Here is a 12,263-nt window from a genome sequence, read left to right on the forward strand (position 1 = left end):
GCCCGCTTGGCTACGGGGGGCCAGGGTGGAACCACCTGAGCTTAAAGGGCCTCGTTCAGGAGAAGGTCACTGCCAGCTGGTCCTTTGCAATGGAAGGACAGAATCTATTTTTATCATCCTTTATCATCCCTCTGAGCGAGGAGGGGGCGGATCTTGGTGGCAGAGTCACCAATTTCCCATCTGTCTAGAACACACCTCTGCCGCCTCTTCCGGGGGCCGCTCCCCCCCCGAGCCGTGTGGTCCCGTGAGATACCGTCAATCGCACCCACAGCCCAGATGAGGCCACGTGACCAAGTAGAGCCAATCATGCGGGGCCACAATGGTCGGGCCAGGGCTGGACACATGACCCGAGGTGGTCCAATCAGAGCCTTCCCTGGTACCCGGCTCTCGCAGAAGGTTTCCTCCTTTCGGTTTGGATTCCTTACGGCTGGGAGGTCGTGAGGCCGGCAGCCCCCACCCGGTCCTTCACCCCAGGCAGAAGACCGAGGGAAAGAAACTTGTCAGGCGAAGAGAATCAAAGATGAGAGAAAGGAAACAGGGAGGGAGAGAGAGAATGAGCTGATGGCGTTTGATTCCTTGGGTCCCCGAGACCTCTGGACCTGCTCTGGTTCCTGCGTCCTGGGGTCCCCAGTACCCTTCCGGCTGGAGTTGGGCCCCTCTCATTGGCGGTCCAGGCTGGATTCTGGAGTCCTGCCTGATTCGGATGTACCGCCCCGACCCAAAGAGAGGCACTCATTGATATTAGCACCGTGGAAAATGAGGTCTTTTATTCTCCACTGGAAGAAGGGCTTTGCAGAGCCGAAGACACAGTTCAAGCCGGCCCCTGGGCAGGAATGCCCTGACTGCGGGGTGTGTGTGTGTGTGTGTGTGTGCACACGCGCGCGGGTTTGGGGTGGGCACGGTTGCTTCCTGGAGCTGGCCCCAGTGTTTACACTGCCAGAGCCAGGCCAATCCTGTTGTTTTCTCGATCGAAGACGGTGAAATACAACCTCAGGAAGACATCGCCCAGGATCCAGGAGTCTGAGACCAACAAGCTGTCTCCGCTCTCCTCAAAGCCGCTGTAGCAGGTGCCCTGAGGACCCTGGAGGAGACAGAAACACTCACCAGTCAGCAGCGGCGGAAGTGGGGTGCCCACGCAGGAACCAGAACTGTCTGCAGCTCTCACGGTCCGCCGGGTCTTTCCTTCTGACTCGCGCCGGCCGTTCCCTCTGCAAAGTATGCCTTCCCTTCTCCCCTCACCCCTACCGGCTCCTTCCGACTGAGCTCAGCCCCTGCAGGCAGCCTTCCCGGGGACCCACGCGGGCCTTCCCTGGCCACTCAGCGGCATCTGCAGTGACGCGGCTTGGCCTCTAGGGGGGGGGGGGCTCTTCCTCCCGGCTGCTCCCCAGGCTTCCTGCACTTCCCGGATCTGAGGACCGGCCCCGGGGTTGTGGGCTCCTCACCTCCTGGATGTAGGCACTGGCTGGCACCGGGTAGTTGATGCCGTTGATGGTGAAGACGATGTCGGGCAGAGTGTTGGCGGCATCACAGTCAACTACGTACTGTCAGAGAAAGCGAGGGAGAGGAGGTTGGCCCAGCCGACCCTTCTACGTGTGGGGAGCCCTAGGGCGACCCTGCCGCGTGACCCTTCACCTCGCCGCTGTAGGACCGGTTGGCGCCGATGATCATCTGGATGTTGAAGACAACGTGAGACGGGCCAATCAGCAGCGAGGTTCCTGTATCAATGATGGCCTGGCAGCCACCATCACAAGCAATGACCTCCCCGTTCATGGAGATGCTGGGAGGCAGAGGGACAAAGCAGGCCGGAGGCTGACTCTGCGGGCTCCCTTCGCTACCCCCCTCTCCCCGGCTTCTCCCGCACCCCCCCTCAGCTCAGGCCCCTGGCTGTTTCCCTGTGTTCTGACCCTGCTGACCTTCTGTGACTTCCTTCAGGTCTGCAACTGGACCGAACTCTCTTGGGCCTCAGGGCCTTTGCATACGCTGCCGCCCCTTTCTAGAACCACCCCAACCCCCTTGGGCTAATTTCTCCTCATCCTCCAGCTTCCAGCTTCAGGCAAGTCTTACGCCCACACTCGGTCAGGTCTCCTCTCTGGGTCACCTTGGCATACTTTTCCTCATTTCTGGCATGCATCAAAGGGGGTAATTCCTTATTTGTGTGACTTGTTTCCTGTACACCTGCCCTGTGAGATGGTGAGCTCTGGAAGAGCAAGTTCTATTCTCAGGGCCTCCCTCGAGAGACCAGGACTCAGCAGCCGTTCAACATGTTTGTTGAATGAACGAACGAACGAACGAACGAAGAGGAAGCGAGCGAGGGACAATGAGAGACCCGTATTTGGTGCGTGGCTCATGATGGGGCCCCCACAGCGAAAATGGAGGTTCCCCTTGGCGGACGTCTCTCTGATCCCCTTTCCGTCTCAGCCTCCCCCCCCCAGCAGGCGGGCACAGATCTGCAGCCGCTGCTTCTTCCCCGAGAGAGTTCAGCTCCCCACGTCGGCGGGCCTCCCTCGCCCCTCGCCTCACACTCCAAGATCCGGGCCTGGGCCCTCTTCCCTGGTCAGGACCTCGCCAGGAGGCGCGGGGCTGTGAGGACCCGTGGGCAGCGGGTGTCCGGGCACGTCTGGGCGCGTGTGCCCGCGTGGGCATCACTCGGGGCAGCGCTCCGAGGGCCGGGCCTACCTGTCCATGGATAACTGCCAGTACAGCCGTTTGGACACAGGGACCCAGTTGAGGTCTCCACTGTAGTAGGAATGGTCCACACCGCCGAACATCACCACACTGCCCTCCTCGTTCTTTCTGAGGTGGGAGGGAGAAGGAAGGGCTCATTGTGAGTGGAAGATAACCGGGCCGGGGGGTGGTGGGGGGGATGCTTTTCTCAAGCTCAGCAGCACTGTCTGAGGGCTGTGTTTATCGTGCCTCACTTGGCCACACATCCTCTGCTCTCCGTTTTACAGACAGGGAGGTTGAGGCACGGAGAGGTTGAAGCCTGGCTGATGAAATGGTGAAGCCGGGTTCGAAGCCGGACAGTCCGGCTTCAGGGCTGGCTCTGACCATCCCCTGGGCCGACCCCCTCGAGCGATCGGAGCGCTCAGATAGGCGGTCGGAGGACGCGTCGGCCAGAGAGGTCTGGCCTGCCATCTTTCAGAAAATTCGAGCGCTCAGGCTCACCCGGGGTGTGGGCTACGGGCCCTGTGCTCGGCGAGGCCCCACATCTCCGCCATCCCTGTCTGGAAGTTCCCAATGCTTGTGAAACACGGGCCCTCATGTTTTCGTTTTGCACTGTTCCTTCCTGCAAATTATGCAGCGGGGCCTGGGAGCACGCAAACAATATTAGTGAGGGAGGAAACTGCTCTGCCGACCCCTCTCCTTCCTTCTATAACAAGTCTATGGGCACATCTTGCTGCCTCTTCCGCCAACGTATACCCTGACTCGTGCTCTGTTCCAGCCCCCCCCCCCCCCCCGCCTCCACCTCCCCGGACCAAGCCGCCACCCTCTCTCTCTCCTAAAGAGGCTGCTGTATGTAGCCTCTTCCCCGGCCTCCCTGCCTCCGCTCCACGGCATCATTCTCCGGGGCACCCCCAGGGTGAGCTTCCAAAATTGTAAATTGGATCATGTCTCTTCCTTGCCTAACCCCTGCCAGAGGCCTCCGCTCCCCGTTAGAGCAAAACCCCAGGGGAGCCATGGGGCGCCTGGGGGGCTCAGTCGGTTAAACATCCGACTTCGGCTCAGAGCATGATCTCTCGGTTGGGGGGTTCGAGCCCCACGTCGGGCTCTGTGCTGACAGCTCGGAGTCTGGAGCCTGCTTCGGAGTCTGCGTCTCCCTCTCTCTCTGCCCTTCCCCCACTTGTGCTCTGTCTCTCTCTCTCTCCTCCCCCCCCCAAAAAAACCCAACCCGGGGGAGCCTTGTCCCTGCCTCTCTGCCAGACTTCCTTCCCACCTCCCTCCTCCCCCAGGGCTCCGGCCGCACCGGCTCCCTTGCTGGTGCTCGGGTGGTGCTCAGGTGCTCCTCTGCCTGGAACTTTGTCTCCCCGGCCCAGCTCTCTCCCATCACAGAGGTCTCAGCTCAGAGAGGCCTTTGCCGTAGCCCGTCTGCAACCTCGCCCATTGCCGTCTGTTCTGTCACCTTGTTTTGTTGCTGCCGCGGAACCAGTTACCATCCGGAGGTACCTTTTCCCTTTCTTTATGTACTTATTTCTTGGCTGCCTCCTTCGTCAGCCCATAGTAGGTGCTCAATCAATACATGTTGAATAAATCTTCTCCTTCGACTGGCTCTCGTACTCCTGAGGCTCAGAGGGGTTCAGCAGCTCTGGGGTTTGAACTCAGGCCCCCCTAGAACCCACAGCCTCCACCATACTCTCTGTCCCCTACACACATCTGTGGGTCAAACTCAGCCTTGGGTGGAGAAGACACAGTCTGTCAACAGGGTCCTTCACGAGTCTGGGCTTCTCCCCTGCCCAGACCCTCCCAGACCCTCCCGGACCCCTCCCAGACCCTCAACCGGTCAGGGGACTTCAGTTTTTCCCGCTACTGAGCCCGGAGACCAGAGCCTGGAGATCTGACTTGACCACACACCATGGGGGAGAATCCTACAGGCTGAGATCGAGTCCTGCCGTCCGCAAGTACCTGCCTGGGCAACCTTGTGCAAAGCTCCTCTCTGAGCCTTGGTTTCCCCATCTGTCAGATGAGGGACTTAGACTGCGGGGGTCAGCAAAGTTCTCTGGTCAAGGGCCAGAGCGTCATTATTTGAGGCTTCGCAGGCCGCACGGTATCTATTGCGATTGCTTGGTGTTGCCGTAGCAGAGCAATGGCAGCCACGGGCGGGATGGAAACAAATGAGCCTGGTTGTGTTCCAATAAAACTTCATTTACAAAAAGCAGATGGTGGGCCACCTACGGCCCCCAGGCCATTGTGTGCTGACCCCCGGACTAGGCTCTCTCTCAAGAAACGTTAGGGTCAAATAGTCTACCATTTTTCGACAAAGGGCCGGTCCAGCCCGGACTTACTTGCTTAAGTAGAAGGCAAAGAGCTCCTGAGAAATGAGACCCTGCTTCCACAGGTTGTCGAAGACAGGGACGGTCCCTCTGAGGCTGAGGCTGGGGTAGGCCAGGCCCAGGATGCCGTCGAAAACTGCGTATTCCATGAACTTGCCGGGCTCCCTCAGGCTCAGGCCAAACGCCTGGGCCACGTCAACGAGGCCCCCGAACTGCGGGAGAAGAGGGTGTTACCGGGGACGGATTTGAACGTGGGGCTGGGCTGGGCGGACGTGGGCAGGGAGATACGACTAACACCGCAGAGAGAGACCGAGGCGTGGCCCTGCCCTGGGCGGACCTCAGGTGGCCGCGACACGCCGGAACAGACACACACGTTCTGTCTGCGTGGCGCTGGGGATTTTAACGCACACCTGCTCCCCCGTGACGCCATGCCTTTGTCACAGGCGGGGAAACCGAGACTGGAAGTGGGACCAAACTGTTCCCACCTGAGGACAAAAGGAACCGAGAGGAGGGTGGCCGTCTTATTGGCATTGCTATGACGCGGTGACAGAAATGGCGTGCGTCCCTCGCAATTCATTGTGGATCCTGTGTCCGCCCCAGGGGTGCGTGTGTGTGTGTGTTCAGGTGCTTTGGAGGAGGCAGTCCAAGGCTTTTATTAGATTCTCAAAGGCCCCCGAGGGTAAGGACCCATTTATCAGGCCACTCCCACTCCTGTGGCCCCTGCTTTTTTGCCTGGGAGCCCGGACCCCGCCCCCCGTATCAGTTCCGCCCCCACCTCCCAAACACCCCCGACCTGTGTGAGCCCTGCGCTGCCTCCCAGTGGGAAAGGGACTCCCTTTCGTCTAGAATACCTCCCTAGGGACGCAGCCCCACAGGGCAGGCGGCCAGCTGCCGGGGGACTTTGGGAAAGACAGGTGCTCCCACCTGACCCCACATCTAGTCCTCTAAGCAGTCATCGCTCCCACGGCCGGCCTGCCGCAGCCTCCGGTTTCCACGTTACCCGAACGGTGTCGTAGGCCAGAAATCCTGACATCGTCCCGGAGCCGTACTGGAGGTGGATGGGCCGGCCCGAGATCCGGAAGGTGGAGGACCGCAGAGGGTTGAAGACGTTGTGATTAGCTGCAGACACAGGAGGTGAGCGTCCGCCAGTCTGCCGAGGACCGGGGACGGGGTGGTGGGGGCGCGCGTCGGAAGGCTGCACTCACCGCAGGCAGGGCTAGAGCAGTAGATGGAGGGCACCCACAAGTCAGACGAGCCGGTGTCAAAGATGACCTTGAACTCCTGCGGGGGCGTGCCAATGCTGATGGTGCCAACGTAGGCCAGCTGCAGGGGCCGGGAAGGGGTGGTTACGGCAGGCCCGGAGGCCCTGGTCCTCCCTGACTCCCAGGGTGCCTGCCTCCACTGGGTGTCCCGGGTCTCCTGAAATCATCTACCTTACAGCCTCTGCTCAGGCCAGTGCCTCTGTTTGAAAAGCTCCTCAGTGTCCCCTGCAGCTCACTAAATCCTTTCCAGCCTTTCAAGGCCCAGCTTGAGTGCTTCCTCCTCCAGGCAGCCCGCCTAGGCCAGCCCAGGCCACTTCCTCTAAACTCAAGATGTATATCAACACCATGCGGCTGGCCCTTTTACTGGACCTTCATTTACTTTTTGTCTGTCTTCCAGGCTGGGCTATGCCTCCCTGGAGAAGAGACAGTAACTCTCTGTCAACAATAACAGTAACCTCACACACTGGTAGGTGCTCAATAACTTTTTTCCTGGTGTCACTCTTGGGGCTGTAGAGGCCGAACTTCCTCTGCCTGGGGTGTCGGGCTGGGTTCACGGTGGGCTTTGTCATTTGATCAGATAGGGCTCGCCCTTCAAGTATAACTCAGTGCTTTGCTTAGTTCAGAACGAACAAAATCCCGCAAGCCAAGCACCATGGTTCACAGGTGCCCAACGATGTATCGTTGGCACTGAAATGGATGTTTATCTGCCCCCTTGTCACTGCTGGACCCGGTCACCACGGGCCAAGTGCTGAGGTTAGGAGTGCCTTCTCCCCTGGGAATGGGGTCCCCGCTCCCCAGCGTTTCTGCCTGCAGGAGCCCCAGCCCCAGCCCCCCTGCGCACACCTCCAGATGAACCCCAACGCTTGGCCGGAGCCCTAGTGTGCTCTGTAGAGTCATTCTCCCCCCCCCCCCCCCCACCGCACTCACATCCAGGTAGTTTCTCATCGGTTCAAAATATATCCCCAGGTCCAGATTTACAGAGTCAACGAACTTGTAGGCCAGGTTGTAAGGATGGTTCTCCAGGAAATCCTTCAGCCTGTCTTTCTCCCTGAGGTTTTCTCGCATGGACTTGACCCTCGTCAGAGGGATTCTGGACACCAGCATTGGGAAAGAGACACAAATGAGAGACAGCAACGGCCTGCCCTGTGTTACCCTGCACCTGCCAGATCTTCTGCTGCCTGTCACGCTATCGGGGGTTTTCCCAACATTTTTACGATGTCCTCTTACTATCAGGACAGCCCCCCCCCCCCCGCCAAACACGATGGAAAGACCAAGGCGATAAACTTAGGTTTGGATACAGGTTCTGTTGTGTAATCTGGGGTAAGCCATACGGCCGTTCTGTGCCTCACCTTCCCACCTGCAAAAAGGTGGAATGACAATAATCCCCCCCCCCGCCCCCGTAGCATGTTTGGGCGTTAAGCAAAAGGATGGCTGGGATGCACCTGACTGGTACGAGGCCTCGACAGTGGCAGCCATCACTGTTGCTACTGTCACCTTACTGTATCTTTGTCAAAGAAGCCCTGGGAGGGAGGTGGAGCAGAAATCGTCGTCATCGTTTTACAGGGAGTGTGCAACTTGCCTGTGGTCGCACTGCTTGTTAGAGGCAAACCTGGGCCTACAAGTAGCCCCCTTGATCTCTTTCCGGGGCTCAGCCAGAAGACAGGGGTTACAGAGGAAGTGAGGAGGTGGGGAATAAATTAGGGAAATGAAGAGGGTAGAGAAACAAGAAGGACTCAAAATGGAAAACATACAGTATTTTGCATTCACAGAGACGTCCAAAGAGACAGAGACGAATAAGAGAGACATAGACATGTGGAAATGGAGAGAGAGCAGAGAAGAGACCCAGAAACAAATGCAGGAGAAATGCTGTTCCTAGACAGAACCATGCCTGCAGTTGCACAGGTTGTGCACTGAGCAATTCCAAGGAGCACCTTGTCACATAGCTCACATGACTGGCACCCCTGGAGCGGTACAACCCTGCAGGCCTGCCCCAAGACACCCGGGGCCCCAAAGTGCACATGGTAAGCTACTGATCAATAAAGGCAGACTTGAACTTTAAGACAGTCTGGGAATGATTAGATTCTCTTCTCTACCCATGGATGGGCAGGAGAATAAGAGGGCAAGAAAGAGCCCAGAAAGAGAGCTGATGCCACCTGCAGTCCCTATACTTACGTGACTAAGCACTCTGAGAGGGCCACCAGCCCAAGGACCCAAAACCACTTCATGCTTTCTCCTCGGGTTCTGAGCATGCAGTGGCCGGCAAAAGTTGTTTGCTATATGTGCTCTGACCTGTCCCAGTTGTCCCCTTGAGGGCTGCTAAGTGGACCTGATAAGAAAAACAAACCTCCCCGATAAGATCTTTAGCCCATCAGTGTTTGTGAAGAGGGGATTTAGAAAATTCACAGAATACAGAGATTTCTGGTGTAATCTCTTCCTTGGGGCTTGGCTGGAAAAACAAAAAACAAAAAACAAAAAGCCCAAACCACAAGATCTAGAAGAGCGGGGACTTTTGCTGTCTTGGAGATAAAGGTGCTGCTAATAATGTGATAAAAACAAGTGCCAGGTGTTATGCTTGACTTTTCTGATTTCTGCAGTTCCCCCAAGGGTCCTGGAGGTACATGCACTGGGAGCCTCATTTGGAGAGGAGATTGCTAGGGGGTCAAAAGTCACAGTGAAGACACTGAGGGACAGCACACTGCATACAAGTGACTTGAGGTGATGGGATGGCACAGACCAAGGGCACTTAGGATGTCTTTCTGTTGAGATTAGGCCAGAGCAATAGTATGATTGCACCATTAAAAAAAAAAAATTAATGTTTATTTATTTTCGAGAGAGAGAGAGAGACAGAGCATGAGTTGGGGAGAGGCAGAGAGAGTGGGAGACACAGAATCCGAAGGAGGCTCCAGGCTCTGAGCTGTCAGCCTAGAGCCTGACTCGGGGCTTGAACTCAGGAACCGTGAGATCATGACCTGAGCCGAAGTCAGACGCTCAACCGACTGAGCCACCCAGGCGCCCTGCACCATTTTAATATTAGGAGAAAGGTGATGTGTGCATCCAAAAGAGATCTTATTCATAAACAAACATTTCTTGGGGGCCCACCGTGTGCTGGGGTCTGGGCTGGATGCTAGAAAGTCAGAGTCAAATAAGACACAAGTGGTCCTTGGGTTCAGGAAGCTTGCCATGTAGGGCAGGGCTCACACGCTCAAGATCCGGGAGTGAGGGAAACGAATGGAAGGGCTGGACGGGGCATCCCCTGCCCCACCACAAGGGGGCAGCCTCTACCCCATTCCAACCAGCAGCTGCCACGTCTGGCTGATGATGCCAGCCTGGCCAAGTTTTCAAGAGAGGTCAGAAGCCTGGATATTGATGTGAAATCCTTATTTTCAAATGTGAGCAACTATTTTCTTAAAAACAAACCGACCCACAAACACAGTGTGAACCAGACCTCAAGCAACTGTGGGCTGTAGGCTGCACAGGTTTTTATTTCTAGCCAAGCGGTGGGAGTAGAGCACAGACTGAAGGGGTGTTCAGTTCACGTTGGTTGAACGAATAAGAGACTGAATACATCCTCACCATATTAGTTTTCTTTGCCTTTTCAAAAATTGATGTATTTAAATTCAAGTTAGTTAACATATCGTGTAGTATCGGTTTCAGGAGCAGAACCCAGGGATTCATCACTTCCATACACCGAGTGCTCGTCCCAACAGGGGCCCTCCTTAGCGCCCATCACCCATTTAGCCCACCCCCCACCCACCGCCCCTCCAGCAACCCTCAGTTGGTTCTCTGTCTTTAAGAGTCTCTTATGGTTGGCCTCCCTCTCTGTTTTTATCTTATTTTTCCTTCCCTTCCCCTGTGTTTATCTGTTGAGTTTCTCAAATTCCACATATGGGTGAAATCATATGACATCTGTCTTTCTCTGACTTAATTCACTTAGTATAATACAGTCCGGTTCCATCCATGTTGTTGCAAATGGCAAGATTTCATTCTTTTTGATCGCTGAGTAGTATTTCATTGTATCATATCTTTTAATCCCTTCATCAGTCAACGGACACTTGGGCTCTTTCTACACCTTGGATATTGTTGATAGAGCGGCTATAAACATTGGGGTGCGTGCGTGCCTCCCAATCAGCATTTTTATATCTTTTGGAATACCTAGCATTTGTAAAGAAGGACCACCAGGGTCAGAGATGAGCCAACAAACTTACCGGTAACCTCTGTTTGCTGAGCACCTGACTTAATTTCCCAAGAGGATTCATGCCTTGAAACATTTTGTCTGCCAAGCCAACACACAAAGGAATAATTAAGTTTTAAGTTTGTCAATCAAAGAAAGCAAAAAAAAGCTTCTGCTTAGCCTGAGATGAACAGGGCTGCCCAATTAAACTGGTGTTATTCCAGCCAAAGAGAAGGGAATGGAATTTTCCAGCTCCTGTAGGACTGCCAGGACACTGGTGTTGGTTCCTCTGTGAGATCTGTCCAGGACTGACCCTTGAGTAGAACAGTGGGATGCTGGCCTGGTCCCCAGGCTTGGGTAGTAGATGGAGCGGGGGCCCCTTTTTAATTTTTAAATTTGTTTAAATGTTTATTTAATTTTGAGAGAGAGAGGGAGACAGAGTGCGAGCGGGGGAGGAGGGCAGAGAGAGAGAGGGAGACGCAGAATCCGAAGCAGGCTCCAGGCTCCGAGCTGTCAGCACAGAGCCCGACGCGGGGCTCGAACCGACGAACCGTGAGATCGTGACCTGAGCCGAAGTGGGACGCTTTACCTACTGAGCCCCCCAGGCGCCCCGACACATGCCCCTTTTTAATGTAGCGATTCCACTTCTAGGACTCTCACCCAAAGATACATTGGCAAAAAGCCTTTTACAGGCTTTTTCAACTTGTTAATTCAACCGAGTAAAATTTAAATATCTAATTGGCTGTACAATTCATGGATGGGGCAGCATCCTGTCTAAGCAAAGAGACGGGAGCCCCTGAGGAGCTGTATGAAATGGAGACTTTTCCTACAAGTCAGGTGGGGCGAGAAAATTACCAGCAAAAGAAAAAGATTGTGCTAGGCAAGCCTGCTTTCCCTCGAGGGGAAACTAAGGGGTCTTATCATGAAGATCACCTTACCTTCCTTTAGGGGATCTAGAGGGCCCATCAGAGAATTCCTGACTGACCGGTTAAGACCACATTTCTGGGGAAGGTTGAAACTGCAGTGAGATTATGCCTTAAGCCTCCACTGGGGACTTGGCCTACGTGATGCCCTCGGGGCCCGTGATTTTGTTTTTTTAAGGAAGATGTACTCATAAGCTACATGCACTATTTGCAAAAGCAAAAAATTAGCAGCACTCCCAAAGTGACGGTCAAGGGGAGCGTGGATACGAGCTGCACGGTGGCCGCACAACGGGGTATAATGCAGATGGAAAAAAGAAAGGGATGGGTGAAATCTCAAGGGTATATTGTTTGTTTAAAAAAAAAAAAAAGACAGGGTAGAACAGAACACAGAACAGTATTTGTAGCTTGCTGCTTTTATATACACATATATGCCTACTTTTACTAAGAATCCGTGGAAGAAGAAACTCAAAACTAACGAGCACCGTTACTAATAGGGAAAGGCAGGGTCAGAAGCGACATTTTTTCTTGTTCTCTTGTGTGGCTTTGCAACCATGTACATGTTCCACAGAATCCCTCACCCGAAAACACGTCCCCCCACATTGAGGATAAACTGTGGCAAATGAACACAACGGTCCTCAAGTTGGTGACAGCTTGAATTGGAAGTCTCAGTTGGTACCAATTAATTATTTTTTTTTCTCTAACTAAATATGTACAGTGGACCTGTGAATAATGTGGGGTTTAGGGGCGCTGACCCCCTCTCCCCAGGCTGTCGAAAACCCACATGTAACTTCTGACTCCCCTAAAACTTCACTACGAATAGCCTACTGTTGACCAGAAGCCTCACTGGGAACATAAACAGCCGATTCACGCATGTTTTGTACGTTATACGTATTATATCCTGTATTCTTAGGATACAGTA

The 12,263-nt window shown here is 54.8% G+C and overlaps 1 protein-coding gene across 1 annotated transcript; it reads right to left on the bottom strand.

The window, feature by feature from the left end:
* Nucleotides 1–752: 752 nt before the first annotated feature.
* Nucleotides 753–9,957, bottom strand: LOC125932815 (pregnancy-associated glycoprotein-like). Its single transcript, XM_049645418.1, has 9 exons — nt 8,423–9,957; nt 7,178–7,340; nt 6,194–6,311; nt 5,989–6,107; nt 5,001–5,200; nt 2,677–2,793; nt 1,633–1,777; nt 1,443–1,541; nt 753–1,081 (listed from the first exon to the last, which is right to left on the bottom strand). The coding sequence occupies exons 1-9, from the start codon at nt 8,497–8,499 to the stop codon at nt 929–931; spliced, it is 1,191 nt and encodes a 396-aa protein (XP_049501375.1). The 5' UTR covers nt 8,500–9,957; the 3' UTR covers nt 753–928.
* Nucleotides 9,958–12,263: the final 2,306 nt, after the last annotated feature.

Source organism: Panthera uncia, chromosome D1 (genome assembly GCF_023721935.1).
Source record: "Panthera uncia isolate 11264 chromosome D1, Puncia_PCG_1.0, whole genome shotgun sequence".
Taxonomy (NCBI): Eukaryota; Metazoa; Chordata; class Mammalia; order Carnivora; family Felidae; genus Panthera; species Panthera uncia.